This window comes from Apostichopus japonicus, chromosome 2, assembly GCF_037975245.1.
Source record: "Apostichopus japonicus isolate 1M-3 chromosome 2, ASM3797524v1, whole genome shotgun sequence".
Taxonomy (NCBI): domain Eukaryota; kingdom Metazoa; phylum Echinodermata; class Holothuroidea; order Aspidochirotida; family Stichopodidae; genus Apostichopus; species Apostichopus japonicus.
In genome coordinates this window covers 14,230,391-14,248,650 of record NC_092562.1, presented here as the reverse complement: position 1 = coordinate 14,248,650, position 18,260 = coordinate 14,230,391, and the positions used below count along the sequence as shown (strand labels likewise).

Genomic DNA, 18,260 nt, shown 5'->3' with positions numbered 1-18,260 from the left:
CGGGGTACTATTGAAAATGCCATCAAAAAGGCTAAAAGCAAACCCCGTACCGAAACATTGACGTACAAAACTCGTCAAACCAGTTCCAAAAGGGTACCATTGGTTACTGAATTCCACCCTGGTCTCCCACCACTGGCTAATATCATTCAGAAGAATTTTCACCTACTTCAAGGCACCGAACGCCTGAAATCAGTATTCCCAGAATTACCTGTCATCGCTTTTAAAAGACCCAGCAACCTACGGGATATCTTAGTTCGGGCATCCTTTCGGGATGACACCCCATTAGGGGAAAGCATAACAGAAACTACAGGATCATCGCCCTGTACACAAAATTGCAAAACGTGCTTACTTGTCGATTCGACCGGGGCCTTTCAGAGCAACCAAACCAAACGCACGTTCCAAATTCGGCACAAAATTAACTGCCTATCCAAAAATGTCATTTACCTCATCTACTGCAATATTTGTAACTTACAATACATTGGAGAGTCAAAAAACACTCTTAGAATGAGAATGACACAACATAGATCGGCGATCAAAACAAAAAAGATCTACCAACCTGTTGCAAATCACTTCAATCTCCAAAATCATTCAATTGAGAATTTGCGTGTTATTGCCATTGACCAGAACGATTCTTGGACAGATAAATCTAGGAAAGCGAAAGAAAATTTCTGGGAACTAAACCTAAAGACCACGGCACCATTCGGTTTAAACATCAGAAACGATTTGCCGTCCCAGATAAACCAAAACAATTCCTTTACAATTACGACGGAATCGGATTAAAATAATCCGACGCGGATTAAAATAATCCGAATTTCTAAAACTTCTGCTCAATTCAGCAGAAATCAGTAAGTCGCTTTGCCCTTACAACCATGCCGACATCTCCTCTATAAAAGAGTTTCAATTCCTGCTACTCCTTGTCACTTTCGGTGATCATGCACTGAAGAAGAGCTAGTTTTGCTCGAAAGCTCTGCAAAAACCAAACATTGGCTGTTTTACTTCCAATCACTTACCTAATTCAATTATTGTATCTCACTCGAGATCCAGCCTTTCTCTAAATGCAGCATAGTTGTTTAACAGTTTTTCCGTTATTCCTATATATATATATATATATATATATATATATATATATATATATATTTAAATCCTTTGCTTATATATGACTTTACACGAAGGTCAGGCCTCCCCTGAGAACGATCAGATTTCCTTTGAACCATAGGAAGTGTCCGACTTAGGCGAATCGTTCCCAACGCCCTCTATTGTTTGCCCGTATATAGCCGATTACTCATGGGGCTTTCCCTTGTTCTTACCGCATGCGCAGTAGTTATTCTTTGTGTTGTCATGGCCGAAGGAGATGAGCTGTTGAAGAAAAAACAGTTCCCTTTCCTCGTGAATACCTGAAATTCGGCCGATTTTTTCCCGGTAAGTTATGCAAAATGAATCTCCATTGTGTTTGTCGTATCTTATACGGAATATTGGGAATTTAGGCTAGAATGAAATGACTTGTTAGTCGATTTGCGCCAGTGGCGGCGGAACCGGGGGGGGGGGGCTTGGGGGGGGGGGGCTCAGCCCCCCAATAAAAAAGTTGAGGGGGCAAATGCATGATAAGCCCCCCCAATATTTACCAAGGCTCCGAAACGTACATCTGCCCATTTTTCAATGCATACTTGTCGATCTGTCCGATGCACACGTATACTCTATAGGTGTAATAATTTTAGTAATTGCTGGGGGACCGTCGGCCCGTCCCTTGGCTATAGACCACATTCTCACTCCGACGGCGTCTTCACGCCCCGTGAAAAGTGGAAGCAGTGAGTGTGAGTACCGGTAAGCGTAACACAACTTCGTCTTAGGCCAATGACTTGCCTCATTTCAGCCAGTTCTCCAACATCCCCTTACTTAGTGGCGGATCGAGCGTCCATATATACAGTCAGGGGCGGATGCCCCCCCCCCGACGGACTCAAATGGACTGCTGGCGCCCTTTTCTGCTTTTCACTACTTTTTACTTATTCGCGATTTTTGACTATTTTATTGGGCATCTGTTTTTTATTTGTTTATCTGCAAATTAACAAGGCCCCGGAAAGGGTCATTTCCTGCAATCTCGGGAGTATCTTTACTCAAAAATTTTCTGTACGCTCCGCGCCAACCTGTCGTGGCGCTCCGCTTAGATAGTGTCGAAAGCGCCCCTACAGACCATCCTTGCCCCCCCCCGACCAATACCCCTAGCTCCGCCACTGCCCTTACTACACTCAAAAACGTCTTTGCGAGTACACTACGAGTAATAGCTACTCTCTTAAAACACCATCGAATATACAAATTACAATGTTTTTACAGACTTTACGTGCAATCTGAGAAATTGCAGACTTGAGACCCATATTTTAGGGCCAGGTATTCGCAGCATAAAACACTCGGGAAGTGCCGTTTCCGGCCATCTGGGGGTTTGAAAACACCCAAAATTTTCTTGTACGCTCCGCGCCAACCGATGGTGGCGCTCCGCTTAGATAGTCTTCACACATTAGCCCCCCCAATAATTTTTCCGTTCCGCCGCGCCTGATTTGCGCATGGTTTCGGCGATTTTTTATTGTCTTGTCGTGTAAATCCATCACTTAGCTCTTTAAAATTTGATCATACAGTTGTGGCACTTTCTGCCAATTTGGAGTAACTGAAAAGTCTGATGTCAAAAGTTATCATTGCGTGGGCCGTTCCCATGGTAATTTCACGATTGGTAAAGGTTTGGCGTCAGTATAGCCTATTTTGTGTAGGAATCGGTTTCACGATGCAATGGTACACTGTGCTACCAGTGGAAGTGGTGTACTGTGGTAGGTCAAGGACTAACGTTATCTCTAAAATTTAAGTTGTTACAGCATGTCATCCGTACTTCTGGATTTTTGGTAATTTTTACCGGGAATTATTCTCGATTATTCCCGGAAAGTCTCAATCGAGAGAATATGTTACCGCCCTACTCAAGACTCAAGTGTATACGTAGCTAAGTCTAATGGCCAATATTGGTTAATACAAATAGCACCAGACCTAGATAAATTAGCCAAATAAATAGCCTTCTGTATTCTGAATACTTTAGCTTGGGCCTTGAGACAGTCACTATGGTATTTTGGTCCATAAGTCGTGCAAGTGAGCCATAAATTTGATCATATGTCATGATTATTTGCCTAATGCTTCTGAATGAGATAATATATATCTCAGGCTAATGACTTGTCACAATTTCGCACAGATTTATTTTCACTATGTCCACTTCAAAGGGATTTTAGTCACCACATTTTAAAAACCATTACAGATTCAAGTGGCACTACCTCTTTTTCAATTGTTGCTTTCTGAACTGCAAAGCCAAACGTCAAGTACCTTTCAGCCTTACAGCAGCACATCAAGGCCCCATTGGTAGCGTTACTAGCCTGGGATTTGTTACAAAGTTAATTAGAGACTCAAGCCAGGTGACGAGTGGAAACAAGAAAAACTCTGCGCACAAGCATTTTATTTTTTATTGTTAATTGGCTGGTTTTAGAAAGAACTAATCCATTTCTTAATTGTCTCACTCTGGTATATACACTACTCGACAGTAAAATACAACATGTGGAGTACAAGAAGCTGAAAAGAAGTCGGCCGGTAACTAAGCTAAGGTACACTTGCACGGAGACAGCAACAGATGAGCTGCGAGTCACCCTGCATACCACCGACTGGGATCTATTGTTCATCAGCTAATTCACTTGACGAGGCGACGGACATTGTCACTAGTTATTTCAACTTCTTTGTCGACAAAATCATCCCTCTTTAGACACACAAAATCTATCCGAATAAAAAGCCGTGGGTCACAAAGAACTTAGAGATTTACTCAACGAAAGGATGAAGCTCCGATGGAAGGTAAGAAAACAAGGGTGAAAGAGGTACAGAAGTGCATCAAACGTAAAGTCGAAGTATGTCAACAAACATACAAAGACAAATTAGAAAGAAACTTTGCTGAAAATAATTCTGCTGGTGCATGGAAAACAATGCAAATGCTAACTGGATACAGACAGAAGTCGGTGACCCCCTAGTCAGAGGTCACACAAACTTTCGTGGAAGAGTTTAATGAATTGTAGGACTTTACAACTGAGAAAAATGTAGTATGAGTGGGTTGATTAGTGAATTAATAAAAAGGGAGTTTTAACAATGAGATTTGCGTTACTGAACATGAAGTTAGGGTAGTGTTTGGATCATTGAAAACCACCAAAGCACAATGCCCTGATGGTTTATGCAATGAGATCCTGGCTGGGATATTCACAAAACTCTTTCAATGTTCTTTAGACATCGGCTAGATTCCACGACTGTGGAAAACGTAATTAGTTATACCCGTCTCAGAGAAAGAGAATTCAACTGAGCCTAATGACTTTTCGGACCGTCTCACTTAGCTGTAACGTCATGAAATGTTGGAAAGACTAATAATGAAACGCCCTCACAGTATTACAGAACAGTTTATTGACCCCTTGCAGTTCGCTTATAGAGCAGGGAGAGAGGGGGGGGGGGGTTCAAGTTGATGATGCGGTGTTAACATATCTGCAAAAACGTTACTCTCTTTTAGATAAAGATAGACAATATGTGAGATTTAAACTTTTCTAGTGCATTCAACACAAATGTCCCACACTTACAGCTAAATTAATCGCACACGGTGTATCTCCCCGAACTACCCAATGGATTCATGACGTCAGAGGGTGAAGATAGGCGATGTCTACTCAGGGGAAATGATTTTAAGTGCAGGTGCGCCTCAGGGCTGTGTCCGCTCCCCCTGGCTTTTCCCTGTATATCAGCGACTGTCAGAGTATGTCCAGTGATTGTAGGGTCATAAAATATGCGGATGATACTGGCATTACTGCATGGTTACCTGTTAAATGACATTAACTGAATAACAACATTGATTGGTCTAGTAATGCCACAATTGTACATAAGAAAGCAAATTAGAGGCTGTATTTCTTGAGAAAACTGAAGAACCTCAGAGTGGATAAACAATCATGACCTTGATCTATAAATCCCTCATTCAAAGTGTTTTGATGTATAACATAATTTGTTACTTTGCCAATGTTACAAGAATCGATGTGAAGATACTTGAGCAATCTCAGAAAGTTGCTCAGCGGATAATGTATGTATATGTGATCTTCCCGCAAGCAGGAACTCGCGAAAGAAGCCATGGAGGCTTATAGACTCGCAAGCTGACCGAAGCCAATCTCTCGGCACACATCCATTTAACGTCCATGTCGGGAAGTTGTTATTGAACAACACCCTTGCCAGACGACACACATTGCTGTCGGCGGGGAATCGAACCGGGGATCTCATGACTGGGAGACGCCGACGTAACCACTAGACTATACACTCCGCCGATCGGTGTTCACTTCGATAATCCTCCGATAATCGGTGTTCACTTCCTTCGTTAGAGTGCTTGTATCATGAGAGGTTCTGCAATAAAGTGAAACAAATCATGCAAGACCCAACATACCCCTTGTTTGAGCACTACATTTACCACCGCTCTGGAGTGCGTTTATGCCCACCACGTACACTTAGGCCCCGCTACATATACTCATTTGTGTATAATTCTATCCAAATTTTTTAATTCACGAGTGAGAAGATTTCTTCTTTAGGACTTGCTGTATATATGTTTGTATTACTGTATGCGTATCGCAGTCTATTGATACTTATACTTTTTTCTTTTGTTTCGTTTGCGACCTGTGTAAGCCGAATTTTTGATTGTGGACAATAAATTCAATTCAATTCAATAACCCCTTTAACTATTTACCAAACAAAAACATCTATATCACCCTAAACATTTGCAGATATGTTGTATGCATTTAACCCAATGATAATATCGATTTAATAAACCCATATCTTCCTTAATTAGATTGTGATACCCATTATTTAGCATTTAACCTTCAAAAATTACAGACAAGCCCAATAGACCACATGAATATTCATGACATGACTGGCTATGTAGCTATGCGTGCAAAGCTTACCACGGAGGAGTATAAAGACCATTCACGTTACGGTATACGGTTGACCTTACAGTTTCTTGTATGGGTTTTGAAAAAGTAAATACACTGTCTTGCCACCTCTAATTTTTATTTTAATCCACTCATTCGAATTATCCAGAAATGCATCTGCAGCTGGGATTTCATCATGAGACCACGAAGATATTTTTCTTACATATTGAGAAGCAACTTCATTGCTTTGCATTTTATTGTATTTTTTTTTAATTAAATGTATATGGTACATATCCAGCACGGTACCGCAATGCCCGTTCCTCTGTTTGAGTCATTGCTTCAGGAGACACCTGTAAGGTTGTTGCTGGTGTGGCAGGGAATAGTGTCCGGGCGTCTCACGGACACTATTCCACGAGAATTGTGTCCGTAGGACAACTTTCTCTGGAGGGGGGGGGGGGATTGGTGGCATGTCACTTTCCAACAAGGTTGCTAATAGGGAGGAAAACATCTTTTCCAGGGCATGCTGTAAACGGAATATATCTTCTTCTGCTTCCCTCTGAATATCGACCTCATTTAAAAGTTTTTGCCATCTTCTTAACAGTTTGGTCATTGACCTATACTTGAAGAATTCATGCCACGTTTTCCTCTTTACTTTGTCTGAAAATGTGGTCCCTGTTAATTTCTTGGTACATTTGTCGTTAACGACGAATGTTCTAAAAGTTCTTCTGCAAACTTGTAAAACATTTAATCTTTTATATGAAGTTTCACTTTTCTCGATAGGTGAATCACCTTGATGTGAGTGAGGTCTTCAATTTGAAGAGGTCATCTTCAAATATGTCGCAGATGGCATCTTAAAAAAATCTAACGCAAGCACTGAAGCATCAGCCTTCCTAGGCCTCTTTGCGGGATACTTCATTCCTGTAAATGAACGAGTTATGACAATTTTCAAGGAACAAGCTATTTGTCACAATATTACAGATACAAGGCATAAATTGTGTTTCTTGTAACTGATGAGAAGTATATTTCTATCCAGCTTTGGTTTTAAAAGATTCTGCCGTATTTTACAACTTTGAAAGAAAATTCATATACAAAAGGATAAATTTGTTAGTCTTTGGGCCTAAGCGGTACTTTTTCCTCATGGTTTGGCTGATATAAGGAAGAACCCCCTACCCATGATTCCACTACCCAGTGCTCAGGGCAATTTTTGAATTTTGTTGATTTATTTCTTTTATCGAGTCAAATGCTTCCTGATTGCAAAATTGTGGAGAACAATAATACATTTAATAAATATAACTATATAAATGGGGTGCTATGAGGTTCTCTCCCTATGATTTCACAACCTAGTGCAACCCAGTGCACTTTACACTTTACTGAAATTTGCTAAAAACTCTATAATCAAGGCATATGCTTAATGATAGCAACAATTGTAGTGAACAATGAATTACATCTTCAGTTCTTACTGTAAACCTTATAGCACATGCTACCGATTTATAGCACGATCCCAGTTTTTACTTTGGCACACAACTTTAAGATTTACAATAGTAACTGTGTTCTCTGTGAGTTTCAGGTCCTGAATGACAGACACACGTATAGCCATACCAACTTGGAATCATGTTGCAGATATGATGATAACCAAATGCACTTTATTTGATAGAAAGTGATATTTGGTTATCGTTTAACTTATGTATTAATTAAACTGTAAATTTGGAATTATATTAATACCAGGAAACTCTGCATGCCACGGCATATTGACATATCCCATCTACATTTTTAATCAAGCCAGGTTTAATTAACATCATTAACAATGTATGTACAAATTTAGATAAACTTGTTAAATGCTGTTTCTTCGAAGAAAACAATTACTGTTTTTATTATTGTTATATATCTCTTCGTTGTCACTTTGTTAAATCCCCGATGTACTTGTAAGGCCATTTTGTAAACTCTCTATTTTTTTCCAAACCTACTTGCATTTCTTCGAAAATAAGATATTTGTGTTTCAATAAAAATGAAACAGTGAGCACAAGCCATGTTTAAAATTTATTTCAATGCTGTCTCTCATTATCATGAATATTAACCTATTAAGCATGACAATTACATTCAATGCGATCAAAACTAATAGGCGTTTATTGGTACTTGTCCACGAGAGAATGACTTATTCTTGTGGATTCAACAAAACTGAAACAGCAGTGAAACAAGTAGAACAAATCAAAGGCGATATTAAAATCTGAAGTACCTGTCTTGCATAATCTATGTTTCATTGGATGGAGGTTACATTGAAAGAATTTGATTAAAGCTAATTTGAAAATAAGATTAAATTCAATGAGATAAAAACTAATAGGCGTTTATTGATACTTGATCCAGAGAATGACTTGTTCTTGTGCATTCAATAAAAATAAAACAGCAGTGAAACATTTCAACGGCGATATTAATATTTCAAGTACCTGTCTAAATAGGTTATGTTTTATTGGATTGAGGTTACATTGAAAGAGAATTTTGAGAACGCTAAAATATATTAACACATAATGGTACAACTTAAAGAGGTCTATTGTAAATGAACAGGAGTTCATTATGTATGCAACTAAATCAGCTAAAGTCAATTTGTTGTTCATTGTCATGCGTTTACGTGTATATTTGAACTGTTGAATGACATATTTTAATTACATTCGATTTACATAACGTAACTGCACCTAATGAATGTTCATAAAGCTCACCATTGTTGAATCATAGTTTATGCCAGACCGAAGATGTTATGTACAGGACTTCAGTGTAATTTGACATCACTGAATTGAAGTCGATTGAAATGATCTCCGTGACAGTAGCATTCTTTACGCAATAAGATAACCCGTGACTGTGATTATGTCATCTAAAGAATATTTTATATCAAGCATTACAACAGTCTAAGGATTTTTTTATTTAAAATTCCTATATCCTACTTCTTAATCCTATTTCAGAACATCATACTTAGAACTACTGATATATGGTGTTAATACTTTTGAAAAACATTCAATTTTGCCATTTGCTCTGGTTTAAAAGTTTACAAGTTTAGATATGTAGTTATTCTAACAACATTTACAGCCCATCTTTGCTTCTATTTATCAGTTGCTACTGAAACCTTACATTTTAACACTGTAACTGCACCTGGAGAATGTGTATCCTCGCTTCTCCCCTTCTCCAACCTGAACATTCCTCAATCAATCGCTTACAGCTTTGATGTTATCTATCCTATAGGCATGCACTATAAGCCCATTTTTTACTAATCATCAATGATATAGGGGTGCACCCAAGCCGAAAAGGTGTGAGCTTATATTTGTTCTTAACGTGTAGCATATTATGCATTTATATGCCAGGGTGTTATAACACACTAACACGTGTTATGTTTTGGGAGCATGCGAGAGCTAGATATGTTAAAAATACAATGCAGTAAATCGTAGTGGAATTATAGATTAGTAATGGTTGGACGACTGGTAAACGAAGACTACTTGGTATGACCGATGGTCTCATTGTTGTCACAACACCTTTCACATTTTTGCCCATTCTTACTGCTTTAATAGTATTTCTAGGCTAGTTATAAATGAGCTAGCAACACGATTTTGCTTTCCAGCTCGTTTCTATAGGTAAACGCTGTACTGTGTACGAAGGTAACCATTGAAACTAGGCCTGTGTAGACTCCAATGGACAGTCGTTATCATCACATGCATCTTGTTTACGTGTTTTTTTTAACACAGGCCGCAATATGCGCAATGTATTCATGTCGAAAACGCTATTATAAGCAACTGTACAATTCGGTTCGGGTGGATATATATAAAAAAGAACTACACAATTCAGTTAATATCGTACACGAGAGACTGTAAATGACAAACATAAACGAATTCTCGCTAATTGAAATGATGTCACTCAATTAACAGACGGTCAATGCAACTTTCTAGAGATGGTGGTATCGATTTTCAGTAAAAACTGTGAACATTTTTGTCAAGTGTAAGTCAAATCTTGCAATTTGCAGAGCTCGTAGAAGAGTCGTTTCCGTTGTTCAGTGGAATGATGTGACCATATAAACGGCAGCAAAACGATAACAATACTGAAAACAATATATAAAATATAAATTTCTAGATGAATGTGTTGTTAGTAGCCGTTTCCTTCCTTAGAGCAAGGTTGACAATGCGGACCCTCGAAATGAGTCTATCGACAATCTGGGCTGCACACGTTCTAGACTATTTATGTATACTATTATAGACAGGCGCGTAGCGAGGGGGCGACCGCCCCCCCCCCCCCTTGAGCATATTTTGTTTGTATGTTTTTATGACATCGCTAGTAATTTCAAGCTTAGATGCAACTTACAAGGCCTGGGAAGTGCCATTTCCAGCGATCTGGGAGACATTTTCAGCCAAAATTTTCTTGTACGCGTAGCGCCAACTCACGATGGCGCTACGCTTAGATAGTTTTCAATGCAGAATCTACGGCGCTGATAGTTTGCCTACATGTTCGCCCCTCCCTTGGCAAATTCCTGGCTACAACGCGCCTGATTATAGAAGCTCTTAACTATTAATGGCTATCGAGTTCTTACACGGTGACCAATTTAGCAAAACCCTTTACCTTCTGATGTGATTAAACCGTTCTATCTATACCTTATTGAAATGTTTTACAAAGGATAGCCTGCAGTGGGAAGATGTATTCTGATGATATGCAAGAGCAGGGTATTCTCAGCATCCGCAGGCTAGTGAAATTTGCATTCAATTCCCAGTGACTTCCAGATAACAAAGATAACGTCTCACCCCTTGCATGACATACTCAGGCAGTTTCATTTAGTTTCATTTTCATTTTGTCTTACTATATAGCACTCGCCTTCGGTACTTGTCGGAATGTTTTTTCTTTCGCACGCAATTATTCAAAACTGACTTTATTGTAAGTAAAATTAATTGTTTTTTTTTCGATGCATTTTTTTGTAACACTCAGCTAAGCTGAAAGTGAAAATCTAATGATAAGAAATTTCATCATTAAATATAACGGCAGCTATAAAACCAGAAATTACTCTCGGATAAAGTAAAACATAAGAGAATTTCTCTTGATGCACGAACTGTATATTCCTGCCATATACCTGTCATAATAAATACTTATTGTCCTAATGAACGCGCAAATATCACTCCACTCATTTCCTTAATTTCGGTTTCATAGCGTTATTGGTTTTATATTTTTTACGACTACGTTCTTATAACATATCAAAAAAGTCTTTGTGAATTATATCAATCACTGCAGTTATTACACTAGGCCACTTTGGCGATGAAGAAATATATGTAATAACTATTAATTAATATCGCTTGTCAACTACAAGCAGAGTCAATTTGAGTTTTTCTTTTCGTTACAATGGACATCTTGCAACTATGTTATGCTTTAATGGTTGCCATCACCGCCATCTGCGTGGCCTCTGGAAATGATCCTTGTCGCTTATTGGGTAAGTGAGGGACAAGATGTTACCATTAAAGGCATAAATCCCAGAGAGGGAGTGAGAGAGAGTATCATGTCCGTTGCAATTTATCTGGAACATTTACCTTGCTTCTTGCACATTTGAGTTTCTCTATCTTGCAGTGTTTAAAAGCATTGCTGGTAAATTGAGAGCAATGTAATACAGTTCGTTCTGTCATAATCAAAAGACTTATTTTTTATGATGACAGTTCAAACCAGTCACAAGTTGTACTAAAAGTTCAATGTTATGAGGGCGAAAGGGAATTATTTCAAAATAGCCGCCGGTCTTTGATTAGTATTTAACCTGTCGTATAATATGTTCGCTGTTTTGATTACTTTTGTCATATTTAATAGTAACATTTCAGAGCAATTATACGTGCAATGTTTAATAAATAATAAAGACAAGAACTTTCTCAGTTGCTTGAGCGAATATAATAATATAAATACAACATTGAAAATGATCACATTGAAATTAGCTTCCCTTCTACTCTTAGCCTATAGAGGGCAAATCGTACCGCTGTGAGGATAGCCCAATCTTGGTTAATATTTACAGTGTTGTGTGACATGTTTGGTCATGGACACAATCAAATGTAGTCCTTATTAACATACCAATGATTATTTGCTATCAATAAATTTTACTTCTTTGAAATTTGTCCTTAGATTCCAACGTCTGCGAGGTTTGCAAATGTGTGAGCCGAAACGTTGATTGTTCCAATAGGAATTTAACAGCAATTCCATCACATATACCGAATGACACCTACACCATGTATGTATTTAATTTATTGCAAAAGGATTCATTTCTTCTTAGTTTCATATACAAAATCTCTGTATAGGCCGGCGGTTTTCTTATAGGCCATACCCTAATTTTATATAATATCCCATCATAGAGATCATTGCTAAACTAAGTGGGCTTTTTCTCATTGCTTATTGTGTCTATCGGATTGTGGGTGGAGTAGAGATACGTATCACGGGTGTGGTCCGTGTGAAGAATACCACTTCGAAGAATTTGCATCTTCGAAATGATCACAGAAACGTTTGGATAGTTAGTTAGTTTCATCAGTGACATCGTATGGTTATTTTGGTAAAGACAAAATTGCATTTTATCCGCATGCCTTGTAAGAACCGAAGGGATCGTAAACTTTAAAAAGTTTAACGGAAGGAATAAACGAATATAACCCCACCCACATCCCCCTCCTCAGGACCGTAGGGAGGCCTATTGTGTATGTTTGCTGGGTCGAGGTTCCATGTAGTGCAGTTTAAAAAAAAATCTTTAAACATATTTCTCTTTGGTGTTTCTTACTGTCCTTTGCATCTGCTTTTTTATGGAGAGATATCCAAAACGAAGCGATAGAAAGTCATGGTAACACTATAGCATTAAAGGTATACGCTGATTATTCTTTCCACAGTAATTTTGAGAACAATGGAATCTCATGTATACCGAAGGATTATTTTAGATATTTTGCCGTACTGTCCAAACTGTGAGTATACCTTGTGTGGTCGGAATTAAATGCTTTTATGGTCCGCCCCCAGTTCCAATGGAACACAGCGGAATGTTTTTTTCGTCCACACATACTTATGAGTTGGGGATATAGCCTATATTCGTAACTTTTGGCAATGTAACGCTTCCTAAAATCCTTAGAGAATCATACTAGGAACAAAGTTTATTGCAATACTCTGTCGCATTATATAATAATGCAAGATTGGTTGTTACTCCCCAATACAAGCTTTCAACACGATTTGAGTCCATTTATAATGACAACGAGAATATCGGGATGTATTGTGTACACAATCAACGAGATAATGCGAAAGGACAAATGCTCGACAACAATATGACCCATGACCACTTCCTCTTTCTCTTTATTTGTCGGATCGTCATCCTACATCAAATCATATAATATTATTATTATTTATTATTATTATTATTATTATTATTTTTATCATCATCATCATTATCATCATTATTATTATTATTATTATTATTATCATCATCATCATTATTATTATTATTATTATTATAATCATTATTATTATTGTTATTGTTATTACATCGAGATTCATATTCCTCTTATTGGTTTACTTAGAACCTCTTGATACACAAATACGCTGTAATTTGGATATCTTTGTCAAATAAACAAAGAAACTATTTCAACTAATTAATGGTTGGTTTCATTTGTTTGACAGTACAATCGTAATGAACTCTGTGACAGAACCATTTATTCCACCAATGAGTATGAAAAAACTGTAAGTCAATGTATGTTAATAATGCTTGGGATATACTTAACCATCTTCAAGGTACTCAGTAGGTCTATGCCTGAGATTATTTAAAATGCACCTCAAAATTTGGAGAAATTAGTCGTTTAGGAAAAGTTCCGTCTCTCAACTTTATATATGTACGAGCATATTTGAACTTTACTACCAATAAAACATACTTAACTTCAATTCAAAACAGGCAATAACTGTGAAAACTACATCTGAAATACCGTTAATGCAGTTTCATAGTGATAACAACTTAAATTGGAAACATTAACAATTTATTGTACTTTAAAACTATACCAGAACTAAGTTTGTAAACCTTTCAGAATAAACAAAACTGCTACAAAACATCTAAATTTACAAGTTTAAAGTTCATAATAAACATGTCGCCAGCGGACTTCTTTTATATTTCTTTAGAATTGCTAACAACAACCTTCTGGAAAGTAGCGAACTGATTTTCAGCCAATGTGAACATCTAGAGGAAGTGTGAGTTAAACCTTAAATTTGAAGATTTTGTAGAAAAGGAAAACACCCTTGGATCACCACTTAGTGAACTGGTATAGGCTTGTAACAGACCTAGAACACCACGTTTTCTAGACACACGTTCTGTTCCAGGTCAGTGGTTGCCAGTCGACCTATTTATCAAACAATTGAAAATTTAAAGTATATATATATATACATATTTATGACAAATTGCAACAGCTTTTGTTATTAACATGTCTTCTTCGTTTTTAATATTCAGGAACTTACATAGTAATCGCATTGCCTTCCTGCCAGATTATATTACACGAAATTGTTCCAAACTAACTCTCCTGTAAGTACATTTTGACACTTTTATAAATGCCATGGTTAAACTCAATGTCGTTTAAAGTATTCATTCCTATATATTGTGATGTCCTATTGTTTTATTTTGTATTTATTAAGCCGTTTAAGTGCTAAAACACCAAACAGATTTTTGTTCTCTCTCGAGACAGTTATTAAATTCTTGAGACATACCTTTTTTTTCACAGGGCAATGACTGGCCTTACTTTTAATACTATAACAAATTATGCTAAAATACATTTATGTATTGCCTTCGTCTTTGTTCTGCTACTTCTTTTTCTTTTTTGATGATCTTCTTCCACAGCGATTTACGAAACAATCTTTTCGATCGGATTAGTCAACACAGCTTGGGTTTTCTTCCACGACTGATCGATTTGTACGTATAACGGGGGAAATGTAGCAGTATCCTATAGTATCGCATCTATTAAATAAAGTATCAGACTATCAAAGAAGTAGCGATACTGACAAATGATGGGGTTTTTTCTTCTTTTTTTCCGTATCGTTATCAGTCATTTCTGAATACGTTACGTAATTGTTTCCATATGATGATTTGTTCATGCAAAATTTGATTCATGTTTTCAGACAATTAATAACCTTTCATTCCTAATCTTGCGTCTTGGCTGATCATATGAGAATTATGTGACGTCACAGTCACGTAAGATTACGTATAATGTAAGTACATTGAAACCAGGTTTATTTTGACCCAGAAGAATGGAAATGACGTCGTTCTGCTAAGGTTTTACTGCAGTCCATGGTGTAAGGTCTATTAAAAGCATAAAGGCATAAACTTATTGAGACTCTTGATGTTAAGAGACAGTTACAAGTAAAGTAAACGTTTTTAATTTGATGGTCTGTTTCCCCAAGCTGAATTTTCATTGAAAAGGAATGCTTGCCTTTCGGTCACAATTGTTGCTACATTAAGTTGCTTAAACAGAAACTCTTTTTTTATTTGGCCGTTTGTTGCAGTTAGGTTTTAACATCGTTATTATTGTTATAATTATGTAATTATGACTTTTCACTCCGCTGATATGTCATATAAATCAAATAACGATATAGCTTCGCAAGATGAGATTTTGTTCCCCGACAGTACTTCTGGAGAGATTGTGGCTATGAAGCTCACAGGTGAAAAATCTGTCAAACCATTCAGTGAACATGATCACCAAATTTGTAAAGGTTCGCTCGTTCACTACGTGCATACAACAAGATATTTAAAAGGAATCTGGCGTACCCCTTTCATTGGTACTGAAAAATAAATGAATACATTTTGAGTAAATGTACTGGACAGTATTGCAACGGAGTTGGACGATATATTCTTCATACTGTTGTATTGGACTTGGAAATTCAAAATAATTTTTATTATCCCATTATTCTGTTCTTATCCATCTTACACAATATTTCATTACTTAATAGGAGACTGAGCTTGAATCGGAAACTTCGTCACATTGATGAGGGGGCCTTGAATCTAGTTTGCGAGAGTTTGCAGAAACTGTAAGTGGTTGTTACTTCATTAGTCTTTTAAAGTAACAAACTATGACTAACATGATAATATCATAGTCGATCCCATGTAAGTGGTTGTTACTTCCATAGTATGTTTAAATAACAAACTATAACTAACATGAAACTATTATAGCTGATCATATGTAAGTGGTTGTGACTTCTATAGTCTGTTAAAATAACAAACTATAACTAACATGATACTATCATAGCTGATCATATGTAAGTGGTTGTTACTTCTATAGACTGTTAAAATAACAAACTATAGCTATCTTGAGACTATTATAGCTGATCATATGTTCCTGAAATAGTATGGACCACTGTCCAGTGTTTATTGTCTCAGACAGTGTATATGAATTTTCTGTCATATAATGTCAGTTAATAACCAAATCATATATTTTATATACTATATACACAAGTGTATATGATACAAGTTATATTTTTACCTGTTCTATCTAAATTATTAATTAATGAAGCTGCTAACTTTAGTATGAACGTTTTTTTTTTACATTTGTGGATAATTACGTGAATCTAATCTGTTGGCTAAGTTAACATACAGTCAGATTTTCAGTTGCATCCAGTCAGTAATATTCGTGGAAGTGTTAGATGTACATGGGTGGCATTAGATGGTATTGGATTTTATTGTCGAATACTCCAAATAAGTAAGTGTAAATATTTTATAAAGTTCTTTTACATTGTTACCTACTAACGTCCAAAAAAAACAAACAATTTACAACAATAGGCTAATGAATGAGATTTTTGAACGGCCATTTCTCAAGAGATAAAGTGCATTGCTGAGTAAAAGAGTGCAATGAGTTGTAGCTCATGTTGTACTAACGATGATGATGTGTTTAGGAGTAGATATATTCGGTTGCCCTGGCACTTATTCCGTAATAAAGAACATCTTTAAAGATATATAACTGGTAAAATATGTAGCACATTAAATTATTAAATTTTCTTATGAACAGGACGATGTCCGAATGCGATATGCTGGGAAACGTCCCAACAGGCCTTATCAGAGGCTGTACTAAACTTACTTCTTTGTAAGTGAAACTAAATGTGTTATCAACTTACCGACGATACAATAATAATAATAATATATTTAATAACAATGATCATTACAATCGTCATCGCCATTGTCATCTTTATCATATTTTACGTTTATCATTCGTTCTCTTACGTTATAACATCGCTCCTGTAACTTCTTTTTCGTTTTACAGAAAATTAGCATTTGATGACATTACCCACATCGATGGCGAAATGTTTTATTCCCAAATTCGGTTGTTTTACATGTAAGACATTAATAGTTTGTAGATTTCTATGTAAGTGTAAACATTGTGTTCACCTTCACCATAACAATGACATATTTAGACATTGATCCCATTAATTAGATGATAGATTTATTCATTTATTTTCACTTGTTATCACTTCAATTAGAGAGTTTGTTTAGCCAAGAATTTTCACACAAATATGTGTTCCACCAAAGTACTAACTTGATTTTTTTCAGGAAATTTTTTGAAACCTTTGAATGTTTTTGCTCTGCTTTTAATCAACAGTAAACAAACACATTATCCTATTTCCTTTTACTGTGAAAGACTCGCTAAGTGTCAAATACAAGGCACGATGCAGGATAACTGTACGTCCCCTTTATACAGCTATTGTATAATACGGCCAGATTCTAACATTTGGGGCAAATGTAATCTGGCAACACTAAAGTGCGAGGTTGGAAGTTGCGATTTACGGCATAACGTAGTATTAAAAAGAACAAATGCCCATCATTTCATTGAGTTTGTTTTTCTTGACTTATTTTCGTGCATTTTATATAAAAAATATCAGATTACAACAGTAAGTTGGGCATTTCTCTTTTCCTTTCTACTGGTTAGAACTTTCAGGAGTAACCCTTTAATACAGCTTGACGATTCAACATTCAAGCACCTGACGTCGATTCAGAGTTTGTAAGACTTGTTATATTGGCCACAGCTATATAACCTGTTATTATAGTAATCATTTCAATACCAAGTATGTTTAGTGTTAGCATAAGGGAAAGTTTAGCACATTATTGCACAATCACGTTTAATAAGGAAAATGATATCGCACAATTATATGATATTATACTTGTATATACGGAAGCACTCTTTTAAAGTTTCTTGAGGGACAGAAGAAACTAAATGCTTCACAAGCTTTACATAAGCTTAAATCTGTATGAAAGGTGCCCAAAGAAAAGCAATATTATCTATGTTGATTTGTGATTGGTAACTTGAAAATAACAGTCCGAACCGATTG

General features: G+C 36.6%; 1 protein-coding gene across 1 annotated transcript in view; it reads left to right on the top strand.

The window, feature by feature from the left end:
* The first annotated feature begins 7,377 nt into the window (after positions 1-7,377).
* The window catches only part of LOC139979015 (uncharacterized), a 43,379-nt gene continuing 32,496 nt past the window's right edge, over positions 7,378-18,260 (top strand). The window contains exons 1-2 of the mRNA XM_071989660.1: positions 7,378-11,397; positions 12,069-12,174. Of these exons, the coding sequence (XP_071845761.1) occupies positions 11,310-11,397; positions 12,069-12,174 (194 nt within the window). The 5' untranslated portion in view covers positions 7,378-11,309. The remainder of the gene's footprint in view (positions 11,398-12,068; positions 12,175-18,260) is intronic.